The sequence below is a fragment of the Mus musculus genome, chromosome 15, assembly GCF_000001635.26.
Source record: "Mus musculus strain C57BL/6J chromosome 15, GRCm38.p6 C57BL/6J".
Classification (NCBI taxonomy): Eukaryota; Metazoa; Chordata; class Mammalia; order Rodentia; family Muridae; genus Mus; species Mus musculus.
In genome coordinates, this window is record NC_000081.6 from 91,743,154 (window position 1) to 91,761,041 (window position 17,888).

The window sequence follows — 17,888 nt, forward strand, 5'->3', positions numbered from 1 at the left end:
GCTGAACTTCCGACTTTCAGTTCTTCCATAGTAGCTTCTATAAAACAAATGTGGTCTCATGTTTTTTAATATATTCCCTCAAATCATTAAGATCATCTACTAAGAAACAATGTGACATAAAGATGACTTATTCTTATAAAAGTAACCCACAAAGTAACACAGCTCCTTATTTTGTCAACACCATCCTTAGGCACACATCTTCAGGCTTTATGCTCATGTTTTAAATCTTCTCTTGGTTTACAAGTGCACACATAGTTATCCAACTAGAGTCCTGACTGCACCCAAAGAGATACTGCTTTGAGAAATCCTAGTGGTTCAAGTCCATTGCTAGTTAGACCAATAAATATGATATCTAAGATAGCCAGATTCTTTGTCCACTTGTCACGTACTTTTCTATGGCATCTAGAACAATATACAGTGTATTTTTTAGAAGAACACAAGCATTGCTTTGTAGACCCAAACTCTTTCTTGTTAGATAGTTGGTGCTGCTGTGTGAGTTTAGAATTCATACATTAAGCTTTAAATACATGGAGTGGAAGGGGTCTGTGTATATATAAAAACCCATGTAAATTGTTGTCTGCCTTTTTTATTAGATATTTTCTTTATTTACATTTCAAATGTTATCCCCTTTCTTGGTTTTTCCCTCTGGAAAACCCCCTATCCTCTTTCCTATCCCCCTGCTCACCAACCCACCCACTCCTGCTTCCTGGCCCTGGCATTCCCCTACACTGGGGCATAGAGCCTTCATAGGACCAAGGTCCTCTCCTCCCACTGATGACTGACTAGGCCATCCTCTGTTACATATGCAGATGAAGCCATGAGTCCCACCACGTGTATTCTTTGGTTGGTTAATGTTTAGTCACTGGGAGCTCTGGGGGTACTGGTTAGTTCATATTGTTGTTCCTCCTATGGGGCTGCAAACCTCTTCAGCTCCTTGAGTCCTTTCTCTGGCTCCTTCATTGGGGACCCTGTGCGAAGTCTAATAAATGGCTGTGAGCATGCACTCCTGTATTTGTCAGGCACTGGCAGAGGCTCTCAGGACACAGTTATACCAGGTTCCTGTCAGCAAGCTCTCATTGGTATCCACAATAGTGTCTGGGTTTGATGATTTTGTATGGGGAAGATCCCCAGGTGGAACAATCTCTGGATGGTCATTCCTTCAGTCTCTGCTCCACCTTTTTCTCTGTAAATCCTTCCATGGGTATTTTGTTCCCCCTTCTAAGAAGGATGGAAGTATCCATACTTTGGTTTTCCTTCTTGATCTTCATGTGATCTGTGAATTGCATCTTGGGTCTTCTGAGCTTCTGGGCTAATATCCACTTATCAGTGAGTGCACATCATGTGTGTATTTTTTGTGATTGGGTTGCCTCACGAGGATTATATCCTCCAGATCCATCCATTTGCCTAAGACTTTCATAAATTCATTGTTTTTAATTTATGGGTAGTACTCCATTGTGTAAATGTACCACATTTTCTGTATCCATTCCTCTGTTGAGGGACATCTGTGTTCTTTCCAGCTTCTGGCTATTGTAAATACGGACGCTATGAACACAGTGGAGCATGTGACCTTATTACATGTTGGAGGATCTTATGGGTATATGCCTAGGAGTGATATTGCTGAATCCTCAGGTAGTACTATGTCCAATTTTTTGAGGAACCACCAAACTGATTTACAGAGTGGTTGCACCCGCTTGCAATCCCACCAGCCATGCCTTTATTTTCTCCACACACGTGTACTCACGAATTTTGAGGCTGTCTGAAAAGTTGAGAAATGCTGCCTTGTGAGAGCAAGCAGGTTCCATGGCACACTTATTCATTCAGGTTCCCAGACTTCCTGAGACTAGCTGGTAAAATGGTGTGCTCAACTTTCTAGTGACTAATTCTAAAGCAGATGCTGAAAATGAGTGAAAGCCATCCATGGAGGCGGGGTTAGTGCACAATCTATAGAAGAAGCAAGATCTCAATGACAACGTGTGCATTTGTTAGTCATAATTTCTCATTCCCCAGGAGCATTTGAAAGGCACTGATCACTTCTTCATTTTGAGAGAGATAATTTTATGGTCCAAAGGGAAATTGGACCTCAACATTTTTTTCTTTCCTTAAAAAGAAGACTTTACTGTACATATATAAATTATAGATATATGGAGTACCAAGTGAGCCTTTTATATAAGAAAATCATGTAATATTCAGGGGCTAACATATCTGTCACTTCAAACAGTTATATTCTTCTTGGTGAAAACATCCCAAATCCTGTCTTACAGTGAAAGAAATACAAGCTGCATGGTCACCATCTCTGTCATCCCAAGGGAATACGACCAGTTTTGTTTCTTATAGTCCTCATCCAGTTACATCTCTACTGTAGAGAAAAGGGCCCTTTCCTTCTGAGTACCTTATGAATATGCAATCTCACATCCATGCCTGTATGTAATCAACACAGCTCTAAATTCATTTCTTATTCTCAGCCTGGTAAATTTTCCAGTGATATTATTTTGTGTTCTTTGAAAACTCCCACTCTGCTTTCAATGAGACATCATGTCGTTCCAGCTTGCGGTCCTTGGATATGAGCCACAACAACATTGAATGTCTGCCGGGACCTGCACATTGGAAGTCTCTGAACTTAAGGGAACTCATTTTTAGCAAGAATCAGATCAGCACCTTAGACTTTAGTGAGAACCCACACGTGTGGTCAAGAGTAGAGAAACTGCATCTCTCTCATAATAAACTGAAAGAGGTGAGAGGCCATCTTCGTTTTAAGTTACCCGAAACTTGAGAATGGATTTCAGTTTGTGTTATCACATTTTTTTAAGCCAGTTCATATTTCTTACCTTGTAAATAAGATGTGATTTTACTCTGAGGTAAGTGGGTATAGTTAAAGCTCAACTTCCAACAAGCAAACCCCAAATACTCTGTTTTATATTTATAAAGAAGTGTTACATATGTGTGTGTTAGGGTTTTGTTGCTGTGAAGAGACACCTTGACCAAGGCAACTGTTATAAAAATGAGAATTTAACTGGGCCTGACTTACAGTTTCAAAGGTTTAGTCCATTATCATCATTGCAGGAAACATGGCAGGACCCAGGCAGACATGGTGCTGGAGGAGTCGAGAGTTCTGTATCTTGATCCAAAGGCAGCCAGTAGGAGACTGGCTTTCTTGGGGAGCCAGGAGGAGACTGGCTTTCTCAGGAAGCCAGGAGGAGGGTCTCTCTTCCACACTGGGCAGAGTCTGAGCATAGGAGCTCTGAAAGCCTGCCTACACAATGATACACATCCCCCAACAAAGCCACACCCTTCTCCAATAAGGCCACACCTCCTAATGGTGCCACTCTCTATGGCCCAGCATTCAAACCACAAGAGTTGGCTAGGGGCTAGACCTAGTCAAACTGCAACAGTGTATGCATCTAGTTTTGAATGTATAATGCTGTAAAAACATCCCTGTCTCCTACCTCTGACCATTCACAGAGCCTGACATACTCCGAGTCTCTCATCTTCCCTGGGTGACACCTGGCCTGTGTTTTCCCTCTTTCCCACGTGCTTAGATCTCTTCATTCTTCATCTATATGACCCCTCACCTAAATGAGTCAGCCTCCTTGTATTTACACATATAAGAAAAATATTTTCTTGTCAAGTTCAAGCTATTGTCTATGCGAAAAGCTCCTAAAGGTCTGATAGTTGGATATTTAGGATGACTGGATATTTTTGGTGCCTGTACTTCTTCTGTTTTTTTTTTTAGCAAATAAATGTTTTGTATTATAGGTATACTATAGTCAGCTTAAAATCTTTTTAGTCTTGGGATTATAGCACACACCTAGCATACACAAGATGCTATACATTCTACTGAAGAAAATAATTAGAATAGAAAATGAAAATGCTTTGGTTAGGTTGGAACCTAAAGTGTACGTATTTCGTAATTTGTAATGATTGTATCTTTGTGGTTTACTAAATAACATAGGCAGTGTGAGAAGACAGAATAGAAACAGAAAAAACAGATTTTGTTAAATACAAATGACTTACTTTTCAGTATTGTATATGATGGAGCTTATTGTTAAGGGAGATTTTACTTTTTAAGGTTATAAATAGGACCAGCTAGGTAGTTCACTAGGTGCTAGTTGCTGTGTCTGACAACCTGAGTGACCTCTCCACGTCCCACATGGTTGAAGGAGAAAATCAGCTCTTACTAGTACCACACATACGTGTGTATGGGCACACACACACACATGCATGAATACACACACATGCATACACATTCCAATAAAATTTAAAATATAATAAAGTGATAAATAGCTCAGATGGGAGTAAGCTCTTTATATACCTTTTGCTTGTTTTAAAGCCTATTGCAAACTAATGGAAAGACTTCGCAAAACACTTGACTTTATGTCAAGGCTGTGCAGAATGCTGGTAGGATCTCAGAGCCTTTCCTGTTCACTCTTGTCTTGTGCCCTAGCTGTGCGCACTGTTTCCCTCTCACCAATGGGTTTTTATCCTTGTCTGTTTTATTAAGATTCCTCCAGAAATTGGCTGCCTTGAAAATCTGACGTCTCTCGACGTCAGTTACAACTTGGAACTGAGGTCCTTCCCAAATGAAATGGGGAAGTTGAGCAAGATATGGGATCTTCCCTTGGACGGACTGCATCTGAATTTTGACTTTAAGCACGTAGGATGCAAGGCCAAAGACATCATAAGGTCAGCTGACGTGATTCTGTTTGTTCTCTGTAGAATTCGCCTTGCCTTTCCCAGCTGTGTTTTTGATGACCATACAGAAACACTTTAAGGAAAAACATATAGACTATTAACACCCGTGTTTGACTGAAGAGACTATTAACACGCATGTTGGCATGCTTCCCATTTAATGGGTGTGTTTAGATGCAGCCCCTGCAAAGGCTTTTATGATTCCTTATGGTACAGGTGAGGGGCTTCCTTGTCACCTAGAGGTGATGTTGGGTGTCTATCTCCAACCTGCCTTGCGCTTGATCACGAATAACCTTTGATTCTGCTTCACTCACTGACTGAGTCAGGGTCTCTTTCTGAGCCTGTATCTAGCCAGGTTTCCCAGGAGATCTCCTATCTCTGTCTCCTGAAGCTCGGGATTGCCATATCTAGCCTGACTTTTGAGTGGTTATGGGCTCCTGAGCTCAGATCCTCACAGAAACAAGCACTTATCCACTGAGTATCCTCCATTCCTAATGTTTCCTTTTGATCGTCTCATCAGGGGACCTGTCCAGATGCCTGTGGCTGGCACCGATTAGTCATTATTCCTTAAAGTTCTCTTATGACACAGTTTGGTTTCTAATTTAAAAAGAGGCTATGGCACCAACCAAGCAACATACACGAGCTGTTCCAAGGCCACCGGCACATATGCAGTGGAGGACTGCCTGGTCTGGCCTCAGTGAGAGAAGAGGCACCTAACCCTGGAGAGACTTGAGGCCTCGGGGAGTGGGGAGACCTGGCAGGGTGAGGAGGGGGGAGTGGGAACATCCTGTTGGAGACAGAGATGGAGGAGGAGGAATGAGATGAGCAACTGTAGGAGAGTGGACCAGGAGGGGGATAATTTTTTTTCTAGCCTGTGGAAAAAAAAAAGATTAAAGATAATTTTTAAAATGTAAAAAAGAATAAATAAAAAAATAAATAAAAAGAGGCCCTGGACTAGAAAGAGAACAAAGAAGGGTTTATGGGAAGGTTTGGAAGACGAAGGAGGAAATGATATAATTAATATTATAATCTCAAAAATAAAGATATTAAAATGTGGCAAGAGCTAGCACAGTTTCGAATGTATTTTCTATATCTGTTATATTTTTAAAACTACTGGTACCTTTAAATTTTAAGTGAGTTTTTTCTGGAGCCATCTAGCACATTGATTTAGTTTCAGCTAATTTTACATTAAGTTTACTGAGAATAGCAATGTTAAAATTATTTGATAGTTTAATAGCTTATATAGTTCAAATGAACAGATAATGACCTTGTGTTCTTGTATACAGGACTAATGACACTCTTTGTATCACAATGCCATATATAAATATCTATTTTGTACTATACTTACAATATATGCACATATGTACACATATGTATGTATGTGTACATATGTGTATATAACACAACCAAGGCTGCCTCATTTTCAAACCTTCATTAAAATGGGCTTTGATTTATACACTTATTTGATTCTGTGCTACTGTAAAGTTTAAACTTTATAATGGTTAAGCTTTTCCTTGTACTGTTTAAATATCCTCCCACATTTACACGTGTATATGTATCTATGTACACATTGCATCTTAATAGATATTGCAAACAGATTTGGGGATTTTGATTATAACTGGTGATGATATAGCATGCCATACATCATTGTCAGTGCTAAAAAATATCATTGACTACTGTGAAACTACTAATAGAATAGAAGGCATGTGTGTTGTTGGTTCTGGTTACAGTTTCACATGCTTGAGTTTACACACTCTCTGTGGAACAACTTAGGCCTGGCACATGCCTCGGTAGGCTGCTATGTGGCTTCTCTTTATCCAGGTTTCTACAACAACGTCTGAAAAAGGCTGTACCCTACAACCGAATGAAGCTCATGATTGTGGGAAATACGGGGAGCGGTAAGACCACTTTACTGCAACAACTCATGAAAATGAAGAAACCAGAACTTGGCATGCAGGGTGCCACAGTCGGCATAGACGTGCGAGACTGGTCCATCCAAATACGGGGCAAAAGGAGAAAGGACCTGGTTCTAAACGTGTGGGATTTTGCAGGTACTCAAGATGCTGTTTTAGCTTTCGTCTTGAATAGAAATTTTAAAACCCAGTTTCCTGATCCAGTAGAAAAAGAACTGGTGGATCCTATAAGATTATCCCAAGCCCATTTTGCCCTTGTCACCAGAATGGACACTCCACAGAGAGCAATGCCAGCCCCCAGCAGAGAGGTCTAAATTGCTTGGTTGGCAGCTAATCGTGGTTCTCAAAGCTGTCATGGGAATGATGTCTGTTGTTTGCCCTCCTCCAAAGGATTTGCTGTGCCCCCTCATTATTTCGTAACGAGTCCTACCTACTATGGGAAAGACTCAAACCTCTGATATCTCCTTCTAGGTCGTGAGGAATTCTACAGCACTCACCCCCACTTCATGACCCAGAGAGCCCTCTACCTGGCTGTCTATGATCTCAGCAAGGGGCAGGCAGAGGTGGACGCCATGAAGCCCTGGCTCTTCAATATCAAGGTGATTTCTTCTGATCACGTGGGACTAGAGTGTGATCATTGCTCACTACTGTATGCTATGCTTCTGGGGTTTTGTTGAGGCTAAGGCTCACTTATGTGTCCCTGGATGCCCTGAAACTCTCTATGAATGATCAGGAAGGCCTTAGATGGACAAAGATTTGCCTGCCTCTAATTTTTGAGTGTTGAGTTTAAAGATGTGTCCTCCCATGCCCAGTTACATTCTGTTATTTTTTAAAAATGTCTTTATAACATGATATATCTGAAAACAAAACAAAACAAAACAAAAACAGTTCCTTCAATTGTTTTAAATGTTCTCTCTCTCCCTCCCTTCTTCCCTCCCTTCCTCTCCCTCTCCCTTCCCTTCTCCCCTTCTCCCTCTCTCTCTTTCTTTATTTCTACATTAGAAGCATTCAGAGTTTGAGAAATGATATGGAAGAGGGAATCCCACACAGTTACATGTCACTAGGCTCTGAAATCCTGTTACGGTGTAAAATCTGAAAGCACAACTGATTCTAATCATGCTATTTTGTTAACCGACATACCAACTCCCCCAACTTAAAACGGAATTAATATCACACATACTCTGCACATGTCCAGTATATTTTCAGTGACCTTTTAGTGGGAAGCGCTCAGATCCTGCCTCTTGAACAGCCCCAGACTGTGTGTCTCCTATCTTTGGTCTCTCTGTTTTATTATTTCTTGAATGTCTACCTGCTGCACTGGTGACAGCTCTTCCTTTCAATATGACCTTTTGAATGGAGACTGTGACAAGAGTCCCTGTGATTGCTGTCTGTTGCCCCAGGGAACAGTTCTGGGAGTAAACTTCTCAGGAGAGCTTGCACCAAGGATGACATCTGGGCACAGGATTTGGTAGCTCCTGGGCTGTTATCTGGTAATTTGGATCTTCCTTAAGCCCGTGTTTTCTTGACATTATTATAGTTCACACAGAAACTTAGCCAAATAGTACGGTGGCAATTCGGCTTGCTTCTGTGGGTTTTGTCTTCCATTCTCCAAATTTCATGACTTTAAAGTGAATTCAGGGCATAAAATTCTCAGCTAAAGAAAGAAATGGAAGCAGTTTGCACTGCTTCTGATGTAGCTTGAAGTTTCCTGAATGTTCGCTTTATTTAGAAGTGCAGCTTGCAAACAACTTGCTCTGAGCAAACATTAAAATAAAAGGAATGCTATACTATGGTGGTTATGTGGGATTCTGGAAGTGGTAAGAGTTGGACTATTAAGGGCATAATAATAATAATTTTTAAATTGTTTTGTGATTATCATATTTATTTAGGTTTAAGGGAGTAATCTCAGTTGCGGCTGTAACAGCCCACCCAAGCTGGAGTGGTTTACAAATTACAGAGATTTCTCTCATACATTTCCGAAGGGAGGGAAGTCTAGCACCTTGGGGCTGGAATCTGTGAGGCCATTCTTGATATGCCATTTCATGGCGGGAGGTGGAAGGGCAAGAGTTCTCATGCTCTATGGCAAAGGAACAGGGAGGGGACCTAACATCCCGGTTCCTGTGAGGACCTTCAAACGTGTTCTTTGGGCTCTGTCCTTGGGAGTTGAGCCTCTCATATAGCTCTCAAGACGCTGCTGTGTCACACGGTTGCATTTCAAGATTCACACACTAGCAGCAAGGAAAGACAGCTGTTATTATGTGACTCTGAAGTCCTTGAGTCTGTCATTGCTGCAGCACGTAGCATCCTACATAGCAGATTTCAGCATAAATGTAACCAGGAAGGTTTTTCCTCCCCGGAAACAGGAAGTGTCTTGTCTCTGTTCCCTTAGGCTCGTGCCTCTTCTTCCCCGGTGATTCTGGTGGGCACACATTTGGATGTTTCTGATGAGAAGCAGCGGAAAGCGTGCATAAGCAAAATCACGAAGGAACTCCTAAATAAGCGAGGATTCCCCACCATCCGGGACTACCACTTTGTGAATGCCACCGAGGAGTCAGATGCGCTGGCAAAGCTTCGGAAAACCATCATAAATGAGAGCCTTAATTTCAAGGTGGGAGGATGGGCGCCCCCTGCAGGCTACTAGATGGTCAAGGTGGGCGAGTGTGTGCCTCTTGCAGGCTGCTAGTTAAGTAAGCCTTTCTCTTTTTGTCATATTATGCCTCTGCTTAGAAATGTCAGAAACCTTGAGGAGAGAGCAATTATCTGGAAATTGTAGGGTTTTTTTTTTCATAGCTCAAAACGATAAAAGTACTTTCATTTAAAAATTATTTATTTATGCCGCACTTCATTTATAATTCATAGAAGTGGGAATAAAAATAACTAGAGGATCCTGAGAAGAAGGAGAGGAATTGCCAGGACACCGAGAAAATCTTCCTCTCCAGGGGTTCCATCCAGAGGCTAAAAGAGAAGGTGGTGTCTGGGCCTCCTGTCCTCTGCGACACTCGGTCCTATCTAGCACAGAAGTTCCCACCTTCCTAACACTACAATCCTTTCTTTAACACAGTTCCTCGTGTTGCGACGCTCAATCATAAAATTATTTTTGATGCTACTTCATAACTATAGTTGTGAAATACCTTTATGAATTCATAAATACCTTTATGAATCATAATGTAAATATCTGTGTCTTCCAATCATCCGAGGTGACCACTGTGAAAGTGTTATTTTGGAGGGCTCACGTGAAAGGATCGTTTGACTTGCCTCCCTTCCCGCCCCTATAGGGGTCACGACCCACAGGTTGAGAACCACTGACCACTCTAGGCGCTTCCTTTGAGAGTTCCTGTCCTGTTTGTATCTCGATCAGTCTATGTGATTCCTTTATAACTTTAGTTCAGATGGTTTCAATTTTTTTTCCATTCCAACTTTTGCCTTTTAACGTTGCCAGTTGCCAAGCCTACTGGTTGGTTTTCAGCAATCTATAAATAATTACCGAATTCGTATAAGCTAAGTTTCATCCCGAGACTTGTGTTTTAAATTCCTGACAATCTCTTTGATAAACCCCATGTTTAGGAAAATATTAATACATGGGTCACTAGGAAGAGTGCTCCTTTCTAGAGTTCACAGGAAGGGAATACGGTTGAGATTTCTAGAGAACGCTCTGGGTACTTCAGCATGGCAAACACAATGATTGTCTCTCTGTTGGCTCTGGAGATATCAGGATGTAACCAGAGCCCTGTTAGGTTTGCATATCCCAGAGAAATTACTTACTGGGCCACAGGCGCGCACTCTCAGAACAGCTCCAATTTGGATGTTGAATGATAAACTCCCGCTGTGCACTGCAGCGCCCTGCCCTGTCAGCTCAGCTCTGTCACACTCTCACAGATTCTGGTCGTCTCAGAAATGGGCCATCTGTGGATGGGTTTGTCTCTGTAGTGCCCCAGGGGCTGGTATTTAAAAGTCCATTTCAGAAGGCGAATTTGTTTTGTAAAAGCCTGAATTTGGTTGAAGCAAGCCTGTAAGAGAGATGCTTGGGTCTGTGGTGTGGGCTGTTGCTGCTGTAGGGAGGTGACCCAGTCAGTAATCCAGGTTCAAACTCCGCTGAGACAGCTGCAAGTTATTATCCCTGTCAATCAGTAAGGCCAGATTCCTTCTATGTACATAAGAGCCTTTCAAGCAACTCCATACAGAGGAGAAAAACATGCTTCCTAGAATGGCAGTATTATTAAAAAGGAATGGGTGGTGCTAACGGCTTCCTCATTCTGGCATGCTGGTTTGAGCATGCGCTGGCTTGCTTCGCTGGTTCTTTCTGAGAGAGGCGCGTCAGCCCACCTATCTGGGACCTTGTTTCTGGGTGACGCTTGCAACCCTTCTTCAAGGAGCAGCTTTGAGTCTATTAGAGAGCACCCAGCCCCATCTCATTTGTCTTTTCCTTCCAACTTAACTCTCTCCCAATCTTTCCTTGTATTTATAAACATAAACCTATGCTCTTTAGAAGGGGTTTTGCTTTTCTTCCTTACATCGGCCCAGAAATGAGTCCGTTACCAGGCGAAAGGAGAAAGGTCAACAACGCAGTCGGTTTGAACTGCTTCCCTTTCGATTCTCTCCAGCCCATTGCCTGAGCAGCCATCTTTTTTGCTGCCTGGTACCCGCCCTTCAGTACTCCCCCCCCCCCCCCCCCCGCTTGATTTGCTTCCTGTGGGACATTCACTTGTTTCTGTAGGTCAGTTTCCTTCCTAAACTTAAAACATAATCTTGAAATTGAAGTTTTATGTCGTCTTAATTTGTGAGAAATGACGAAAAGCATGATAGTTAGTAGGATTATAGACTGTTTTTTTTGGCACAAGGGTCATATATTCCTGAATGACTGTTTGTCGAAAAATATGGAAGCAATAGTTCTGGATGCTGGAAACAAAGTTCTTGGTGCAATTAGGGAGGAGAGAGAGAGAGAGACAGTTTTGTGTTTATGTGTCACGGAAAGACAGGTTTTAGAGCCTAAGAATTCAAGTAGAAATTCTGATGGGTGGAACTAATGGAGGTCGGTTGCCCCCTGGTGGTGGTCTGAGTTAGTTATTTGGCTGCTATCTTTTTCTTCTTATTCTTTCTTTCTTTTATATATATATATAATTAGGTATTGTCCTCATTTACATTTCCAATGCTATACCAAAAGTCCCCCATACCCTCCCCCCCACTCCCCTACCCACCCACCCCCACTTTTTGGCCCTGGCGTTCCCCTGTACTGGGGCATATAAAGTTTGCAAGTCCAATGGGCCTCTCTTTCCAGTGATAGCCAACTAGGCCATCTTTTGATACATATGCAGCTAGAATCAAGAGTTGCATTTCTCTCTAAAACTAGACTTTTCATGTGAGGAAAAAAAGCCTAAAAAAGATATCTGTTATAGAAACTATTATCTCAAGACCCTCACTGAAAAATATCGCTCTCTGTCTCTCATCGACTGCTGCAGACAGTGGGCTTTTTGTCAGGTTGGGATCGTCAGCAGCTAAATAAATCGCATTTTCCAGAGTTTCAAATTCCATGAAAAAACAACTTGGTGAGGAGATGTTGTGTTTCCAGTTCTAACTCTTGATGTCTACAGTTCGGTAGTCCAATACTTGTGGTTATATTTTTATCTCAGAAAGAAATATCCCAAGCTTTCATAATAGACTTATATCTTACCCCCACCCCGGTGCTTTGCATATTAACTCAGTGTATTACAAAATGAGATCATTCATTCTTGGTTAGTTATTTGCCTTTATTTCTGAAATAGAATTTTTGTATTACTAGATAATTATTTCCATGCTATTTTATTCACAGATTTTCCCCTCCAAATTGACTCTATGTCCATAAATTTCTTACTTTAATTTCATCTTCTGTTCACTACCATTTAGATAGGTTTCACATCATGTATCATATTTAAATTTTATTAAAAAAAAAAAAAGCAAACCATGTGCACCGCATAAAAACTGTTTTGGCTGAATTTACCATATAACCTATCTGTGATTTAAATAGTTTTTTTTTAACACCTTGTCATTTGTAATTTCATAGATCCGAGATCAGCCTGTGGTTGGGCAGCTAATTCCAGATTGCTACGTAGAACTGGAGAAAATCATTTTATCAGAGCGGAAAGCTGTGCCGACTGAGTTTCCTGTGATTAACCGGAAACACCTGTTACAGCTCGTGAACGAACATCAGCTGCAGCTGGATGAGAACGAGCTCCCACACGCCGTTCACTTCCTAAATGAGTCGGGTTCGTATGCTCACCCTGGGTTCTGGTCTCCAGTGTCCCGCCATGACAGTTTGAAGAGATATCTGAACCTTGTGTGTAATCCGTATTCAAAATTTAAGAGAACGTCAATAAAATTCTTAAGCAGGTCAATGATGGATCTTTTCTATTGGAAACGCCACCATGTATATGAATATTGAATCATATACCGTATCTAAAAAAAAATGTATACTTAGAAATGTTCTAAGGACAAAGTAAGAAAGAATCCTTATGTGGGAATGAAGGAAGACATATGGGTTCTGGGACCCAGATTTGCTATGATGAGGCACCCGACTCACAATGCAACAATGTAACAACATCCTTTTACATTAACTCATGTTTGTGTGAATGTTGCTTTTATATAAGCATTATCACTGGTGTGGTACCCTGGGGCCACTTTAGGCAGCAGAAAGTGTAGTGTAAGCTCTCTCTGTTGCTTAGTCTTTGATCACAGTGAACCGTCTCAGCACACTGCACCCCCATGCCATGTCTAAAGCTTGTGGAACCTGTCAGTTGATTGTAGTCCCAGAGTAAAAGGCTAGGAAACTGTTTTGATCCATGTATTCTGTTGAATGGAAAATACCTTCAGGAGTCCCTTTCTTCATGATCCTTAAATCAGATATGGTGAGATATGTACCGGTTCTTATCTATATGCAAATTAATATATCCATACTATGCATGTAGAAGGTTCAAGAGAATATTGTGAATTTGCATTTATTAATGTATACTTTTCAATGCATGCTGGTATTTCAAATATACTTATGAAATAATATGGACAAAGATATGAACAAGTGGTATAGCCTGGAAATACTTCCCTCTATGCTGTTGGGGCTTGAGAGCTGAGGACAGCAAGGTCAGGGTCTCCAGGGTCCTTCTCTGTGAGATCCTCGGTGTAACCAGCTACACTGGAGTCTCTGGGGCTTTGTGTTATTCCACATCCCACTTCTCACTGCTTGATGACTCTCCACTGCAGGAGTTCTTCTGCATTTTCAAGACCCTGCCCTGCAGCTAAGTGACCTGTACTTTGTGGAACCCAAGTGGCTTTGTAAAGTCATGGCACAGGTTGGTGTTTTATCTTTGGGGAACTAGAGGCAACAGTTGAAGAGCAGAGTAGGGGTTACCCAAAGAATTTAGCATGTTAGTGTTTTTGATCAGAGAAGGCTGGGACTACTGTGAATATAAAGAACCACTTGACAGGGAAGACTGGCTGGGAGAGATTCCTGGAACAGACATGGATCTGAAAGTTCACAAGCCTTTGTTTTCAAGTCATGGGCAAATATCTAAACCTCAGTGGTAAGTTAGGTTGCTGGCTTCATTAAACAAACAAAAACATTATGAAATCTTTAGTGTAAATATGTTATGAATGAACTGGGCTAGTGAGGCTATGAAATCTATTTAAGGCAGGAAAGCCAGGCATGGTAGTGTGTGCTCGGTAGTCAGTACTTGGAGGCTGAAGGCAGAAGGACAGACAGATGTTCTGGGTCATTTTCAGCTATGTAGAGTTACCGACCAGCCTGGAACACATGCATCCCTGTGATCAATACAAAACAAAATAATTTAAAGACTATAGAAGACACTTTTTTGGGCTCCAGCTATTTATACTTTTGAAAGCTATGTTGGTGATTATTGTGTTTTCTGTTCATGTTTAACACAGAAAATAACTCCCAATAATAGTACATTAGCAATGAGTTTATGTAGAACAAATACCAAAAAAAAAAAATTGTAGTGGGTCTTTTCGGTAGGGTTGATAGCATCATATTGTCAACCTACTTTCTAGACTATAGCTGTACCATCTCAGCGTTGGCAAGTAAAATTCTGTCTGGACATTTCAAGATAGTGTAGGGTCATACAGGGCCGCCACAGCTAAGGACCACTGTGTTTCACTCATCCATAGTTCAGAAGAATTCAGGGACGAGGCCTCTAGCTCTTACATTCATTGGCCATTATTTCATTTATGAACATAATTTGCAGCTTTACACATGGCTCCCCAAGTCTCTAACATGATTATCTCTTTTCATATTGGCTAGGTCTCTCCCATTTAAACCACAATGCTAATTGAATTTCTCTAAGTAATCTTGAATAGTACTGCTTAAATCTATTTAAAGATAAAAGGGAACTGATTTTGAAGAGGAAACTCAGTTGAGGCTAAATCCTATACCCGGGCACTGGAGAGAACATTTCAACATCAGTGTAATTGACATTTATTGCAATGTGTCTGTTTTAATGGTAGATATACTTAAATTGGTTTCCACATTTCTGTCCAAGTGCAGCAGATGGCATGAGTTGACTGTGTATGAAATGGTGCCCTGTCTTAGGGGCACAGTCTCTGGATTGAGGACATCTCTTCTATGCATGATCAGTTTTCTCTTGTTTTAAACTTCTGTGCCTTCTCTTAAATAAGGACAATTATATTTTCTTTCATGTTGTTTCCCTAACTTAAAGTTAGTGAGAGATAAATGGTAGCCTTATATCTAGCACTGATTTGACCTGTAATTTAAGGATAATTTAAGGCATACAATTTTCTTCCTTTCTTTCTTTCTTTCTTTCTTTCTTTCTTTCTTTCTTTCTTTCTTTCTTTCTTCCTTCCTTCCTTCCTTCCTTCCTTCCTTCCTTTCTTTCTTTCTTTCTTTCTTTCTTTTTTTTTGGAATTTAAAAATAACTTCAAAACAATTCAAGAGGTATGAAAGGAAACATGTCAAATATGGAGTCAAATAGAAAGTATATGTGGATGAATGCATTATCCAGGAGAGTGTCCCACTCACCCTGTGGGTTTTGCTTTGTAAGTCCAGCACCATGGCAGACAGAAACTCTATATAAATAAGAGAAGGATAATGTTGCCCCCAAAGTGATAACTTTCTATTTACTTAACACACATATATAATGTGATTAGAAGGTAGGCTTGTCTTACAGAGGAAGGAATGGGTTCACATAAGTTTTCCTCTTAAACAACAGTAAAAGCAAAAGCCAAAAACAAACAAACAAAACACCCCATGACAAAAAGTAAAAACAAAAACTCCGTTTCGGCAGACACAACTCACCCAAACCAAACCAAAGAAGGCTCTTACCATGACCACAGAAAAGTGTCTGAAGATTCGATGGAGTCATTACTGTGAAACGCCGGGGAATTTTTGTTAGCTTAAGTATAGTTCTAGGATGCCAGTTTAATTGAATTTGGGATCAGGGAGATAGGGTCTCACTCTGTAGTGCAGGCTAGCCTAGAGAACTAACTATGTAGCTCAGGTTGGTCGAGAACTCACTGGTAACCCAGCCTGGATTTGAACCCACAGCAATAGCCATGCCTTAGCTTTCCAAGTGCTGGGACTGTAGGTGTGAGTCATGGTGACTGGTTTTTAAGTGAAAAATGGAATCAAGACTTTAAACAATTCGAAGATACTTTTCTCTCATGTTGTTTCCCCAATTTAATATAAGCAAAAGATAAATGATAGCCTTATATCTAATATTGATTTGACCTGTCTGATAATTTAAGGCATACATTTTTTTTTTAATTTAAAAATAACTTCAAGACAATCCAAGAGGTTTGAAAAAAAAAGCATACCAAATATGGAGTTTGGAAGATTTAAATTTTCAGTAAAAATGGTAATTTAAGTTTCTTGTTACCAAAGAAGTGACAGCTATCGCTTTTGTTTGTATTGATACATTGAAATAAAGGGAATAACACCATAAATAGCCATGTAAAAATAAGAGCAAGTTTGTCTGATACTCATCTGCAAAAATATATAGGGGTATTCACCTCCACGAGTCACTGAGGCAAGGGCAGGAATTGTTGTGATTATTATTCTGGGTGGGGTTTGTTACACCCCCTTGTTGTCTTCAAATATCTAACAGGGGTATCTAGTCCACTTCAGACCATTTAGTTCCCAAATAAAAGACACAGAGACGTTTAGGTTTGTAATAACCCTTAAAGCACTAAAGCTGGGCAGAGATCAGCCCTCTGTGCTATTTTGTGTATGTCCCTGACATAATTCCCATGAACACGTGCATCCTGCATCCGTTCCATTTGACTGCTCCAGTTCCGGCAGGCCAGCCTCATGGCTATGCACTCATGACCCATGCTACCACATAGGGGTCCCTCCCCTTTCCTCCCTGCTCCTTCATGATCCTTTCTGAGACCCCAAGCCCAGGAACCTTCCCTCAGCTTCCCTCTCTTCTGCCTAGCCCAGGCAGAGGCATCTTTATTAACCAATCACGAATAACTTGGGAGGTTGGGGAGAGCAAGGTATACACATCAAAAGCTGCTGTCGGGGAGGGTCTCCTCCTAGGGGCAATCAGATCTTGGGTGCCAGTATTTAGCATTTAAATACATAGCTGCACCAGACCAACTCCCTGCAGGAATGACTTCACATCATTGTGGTCATGGAGAAGAAGGTCTAATAAACACACACGCTGTGCCCCAAGGGATATGTTTGCAAAACCCATTCAGCTATGCAATAAAGAGCTATTAAAGAGACCTATGTGACCAATCAGGTGGAGAGGTGAGTTATTCTTGGTAAAATATGTCAGAGATATCGCCTATTATTTGTTTGAGAAGGGCTATAATTTAAGCATCCGAGTTGGTAGATAAAAGAAATTATAGGCCCTTTAAAGGCGGTAAAATTGAGATAATATTAAGATAAATTGGAAACTGAAAATGCTAAGTGTTTATTTCTACTATTTCCTTTTTTAATTACTTCTTTTACTTTTGAAAATATGATATAATTATACAATTTCCCCAGTCCCTGTAGCCCCTCCAAACCCTTTCATATACCCCTCCTTACCCTCTCCCAAATCCATGATCTTTAAAAAATATTGCTGCATGCATGCATATATCAATGCATACACACACATTTCTAAATAAACTTTGCTCAGTCTGCACAATGCTACTTGTGTGTATGTTGCTGACCTTTTGATACTGGATAACTAGTTAGTGAGCTCTTCCCTTGCTAAGCCTGTCTCTCCCACTCACAGCATCCTTTAGGTGCCTGTAGTTCTCTGTGCAGGATGGAGGTCTCCTGGGCTCTGCTCTATCCACGTCACC

The 17,888-nt window shown here is 41.0% G+C and overlaps 1 protein-coding gene across 3 annotated transcripts in view; it reads left to right on the forward strand.

Annotated features, from left to right (window-relative positions):
* Lrrk2 (leucine-rich repeat kinase 2) overlaps positions 1 to 17,888 on the forward strand; it is a 143,334-nt gene that overhangs the window by 70,363 nt on the left and 55,083 nt on the right. For all 3 annotated transcript variants that reach the window (XR_875310.3, XM_006521277.4, NM_025730.3), the window contains exons 27-33: positions 2,545 to 2,731; positions 4,499 to 4,680; positions 6,508 to 6,737; positions 7,071 to 7,198; positions 8,989 to 9,207; positions 12,637 to 12,838; positions 13,827 to 13,915. Coding sequence is in view for 2 of the 3 variants with exons in the window: in XM_006521277.4 (XP_006521340.1) it covers positions 2,545 to 2,731; positions 4,499 to 4,680; positions 6,508 to 6,737; positions 7,071 to 7,198; positions 8,989 to 9,207; positions 12,637 to 12,838; positions 13,827 to 13,915 (1,237 nt within the window). In the remaining variant the exon portion in view is untranslated. The remainder of the gene's footprint in view (positions 1 to 2,544; positions 2,732 to 4,498; positions 4,681 to 6,507; positions 6,738 to 7,070; positions 7,199 to 8,988; positions 9,208 to 12,636; positions 12,839 to 13,826; positions 13,916 to 17,888) is intronic.